Here is a 3259-nt window from a genome sequence, read left to right as displayed (position 1 = left end):
TGTGCCTAAGCTGAGCAGTACTGGACACAACAGAACTTTCCTTTTGGTGAGGGGGGGGACCTGGGGAATAGCACTGGGGACCTGGAGTGTGAGAGGGGGGGGAAACTGACAACAGGTACCTGCCTAGCTTTCCCCAACGGTCCATCCAACTCAACTCTCAGATTCCACACCTCTTGTTCAACCAACTGATGAAAGAGGAAAGAATTGAAATTCTCACTCTGTTACTCCATCCTGCTTCCTCGATGTGAAATTCCCAGTGGGGAGAATAAATAGAGTGAGCAGCCCGGGTGTGGGGCAGAAAACTTCATCATGTCTTCTGGAGGTCTTCTTCTCCTGCTGGGACTCCTCAGCCTCTGGGCAGAGCTGACCCCTGTCTCCGGCAAGGGCCGTCCAGGTGAGTTTCCAGAATGACCTTGAAACCCTTTGCAGGAAGGGTCTGACGTGGTCAGAGGGCAGAGTTCTCCCCCAGGGAGGGAAAACCAAGAGCCCCAGTCTAGAACCTCTGGCTTGGTGGGAAAGTTCTTGAGATGGTAGTTGGGTGTCAGCTGAAGAGGAGGAAGAAATGGGAGGGGGCCCCAAGAAAGAGAGATGCAACTTCAGGGGAAGGCTGACCTAGCCTTACTCAATGCAACAGCAGAATCAGGGCTTTAAGCCACAGGATCCCTCATTCAGACATCCTCTCCAAACCCCGGAGCAGGAAACAAAATTAAAAAGTCCCAGATGGCTCTTGACCATGTGCAGACTGAGCATGCTAGGAGGGCAACAGGTTGGGGAAGTGCCTTCAAGATGTTTCTGCTAGCTAATCAAATAACACACACACACACACACACACACACACAAACACACACACACACCCTTTCCATTTCCTGCAGAATGTTGTTATCTTCCTGCTGATCCTGGACACTGTTTACGCAAAGTGCCTCGCTTCTATTACCACTCGGCTTCAAACACATGCAAACAGTTTACTTACGGTGGATGCGGTGGGAATGCCAACAATTTTGAAACCATGCGTGATTGTCAGAAGACCTGTATTGGTAAGTAGGGAAGGAGTTACGGACTGGGCTCTTCATTGCAAAAGAACTGGGTGGCTTAATGTAAAATCCTGGTTCCCCCAACAGGCTAGGATTGGTTCAGTAGAAGGGAAGGGAATCTTCAGGGTTGAACTGTGGAATCCTTTTGTGGGGAAGGTTTTTCTTCTGGATATTTTCCCAACCGTCCAGCCAACGCAACTCTCAGATTCCACACCTCTTGTTCAACCATCTGATGAAAGAGGATGGGATATCCCGCTTGATTGGGATATCATTTTCTTCCTGGGGGAGAGGGCTATCTTGCCCCCTCTGGGTTGGGGAGGGGGCTGTGGGAATGTAGAGCCCACAGAGGAAAACTCTGCCTCTCATTTCTTGGAATTCCTGCCTGAGGGGAAGGCAGACCGAGATGGACCCACAAGGAGAACCAGCTTCCTCTGTGGTAGAAACGGGGGGGCACATTTGCACCCCCAGCATCCTGAGTTCAGGCAGAGGAGCCCCGTTATAAGTCCAGCCAAGAGTCCTGAGAGGTTGACCCCAGGAGGAAATGGCTGGGCTTGGTGGGGACATTGAGGGGGGGGGAGATGGTCCATTGGCAACATTTCATCTGGATGTGTGGAGATGTTTTGGGTCCTGAAAGGTCCAGAGATGGGATCTTGCTTGATCTGGGATGCAAACTCCAGAGGAATCTCTCAGCCTTGGGATCTTTTATTTTGCAGAAAAACGTGGGAAGTGTCCCAAAGGGCATCAACATCCTCAACATCCTCATCTTCATTGCAAAACAGACCGGGACTGTCCTAAGGGGCAGAAGTGTGTGAACCGTCAGTGCAAGTAATGCTAGGGGAAGTTTGGTAGGTCCTGCACGTTTTCACTTGTGTAGTTTGCTTCGACCAAATGATCAGCTGTGTGGTGTCACCTTGGCCTAGACTTGATCTTGGTACATGCAGATCTCTGTGGGATCTTTCAGGCTGCTGCACCTCCAGGCTCTTCTCTGGTCCACCAAAGTTGTAGCTGATATAAACAAGGAAGGTGCCCTGATGCTAAAGCAGAACTTGACGTAGCGGGGGTCTTCTTCCTGATAGATAGCCACCCCCACTCTCTGGAAGCCCTGAGACTGACCCTCCCTCTCCCCCTCCCACTGTCTCTTGACTTCTTCTCCTCCTGAACCACCATTTTGAGAATGCCCCATTCCAGCTTCTGCTTGAAACTGTGTTGGAGATGATGGTCCTCCTGCCAGCCTGGTCAGGAAGCCAGAAGGCCCCGGGCAAGGAGGGCTTCCAGGAGGAGGAGAGGAGAGGACAGAACCCCTTGCCCACATTGGTCCACCTCAAGAGCCCCAGAAGGTATATAAAAGCCCACCACTCTGCTCCATGTGGTCAGTTTTTTTTTTCCGAGCCATCTTTCTGTCTGGCTATCCTCTTCACTAAGCTGCAACTTTCTTTCTAAAGCAGTCTCCATTTTCATCATTCCCAGCTGGGACTGGACCCTGGTGAAGATTTTTCCTTCAACACTTGGTAACGTCCTCAGTGCAGGAAGATTGGTCCACGGATAGGAGGGGTTGGTACACAGCAGCTTCTCCTACCTGCTTGGGGTATTTTTTTTATTCTTTGTCCCTTCATCTCTCCTTGCTCCTCCTTAACCAGGGTTAGTTAATAGCTGGGCATTGAGGGATGGGCACCCTGGGGTGATGAGAATCCTTTGATAGCAGTAGGAAGACCCAACGGAAACTCCTTAAACTTCACAAGACAGAACTTCAACTGCCCTGGGAGATGGGTTTGGAAACTGAGGCCAGGAGGCCCTGCGGAGTAAATGGGGCAAAGAGGGAAGAGAGTATTTGTAGCCCTGGGTTGAACTGAGGAGTCCTTGGTGCTCTCTCAGCTTGGCGGGTTTCTTGCACACCTTTCATTACACAACTAGCTAACCTCATCAGCGCTAGAAGGAAGGGAGGTTGGAGGAGAGGAGGAGGAGGAGGAGGAGGACTGTGGTTTCCTTGGTGCTCTTGCACACCTTTCATTACACAACCAGTTATCCTCATCAGTGGTAGAAGGCAGTTGAGTTGGAGGGGGAGGGGGGAGGAGGAGGAGAGGAGGAAGATTGTGGGGTCCTTGGTGCTCTCTGAGCTTGGTGGTTTTCTTGCACATCTTTCATTACACAACTAGCTAACCTCATCAGTGGTAGAAGGCAGTTGAGTTGCAGGGGGAGGGGTGATGGAGGAGGAGGAGGAGGAGGAGGAG

General features: G+C 51.2%; 1 protein-coding gene across 1 annotated transcript; it reads left to right on the top strand.

Moving 5' to 3' along the window:
- Window positions 1-309: 309 nt before the first annotated feature.
- Window positions 310-1042, top strand: LOC107301831 (kunitz-type serine protease inhibitor bitisilin-2-like). Its single transcript, XM_015831006.1, has 2 exons — window positions 310-394; window positions 873-1042. Exons 1-2 carry the CDS (start codon window positions 310-312, stop codon window positions 1040-1042), a joined length of 255 nt encoding a protein of 84 aa, XP_015686492.1.
- Window positions 1043-3259: the final 2217 nt, after the last annotated feature.

This window comes from Protobothrops mucrosquamatus, unplaced genomic scaffold, assembly GCF_001527695.2.
Source record: "Protobothrops mucrosquamatus isolate PMUCROS unplaced genomic scaffold, P.Mucros_1.0 scaffold17681, whole genome shotgun sequence".
NCBI lineage: Eukaryota > Metazoa > Chordata > Lepidosauria > Squamata > Viperidae > Protobothrops > Protobothrops mucrosquamatus.
This window is presented reverse-complemented; position numbering and strand designations above follow the sequence as displayed.

Excerpts from the sequence above, each read along its gene's own strand:
- LOC107301831 (XM_015831006.1), top strand. The coding sequence starts at position 310 with ATGTCTTCTGGAGGTCTTCTTCTCCTGCTGGGACTCCTCAGCCTCTGG. Across the intron at positions 395-872 it reads CTCCGGCAAGGGCCGTCCAG|AATGTTGTTATCTTCCTGCT; the intron begins GTGAGTTTCCAG and ends CATTTCCTGCAG.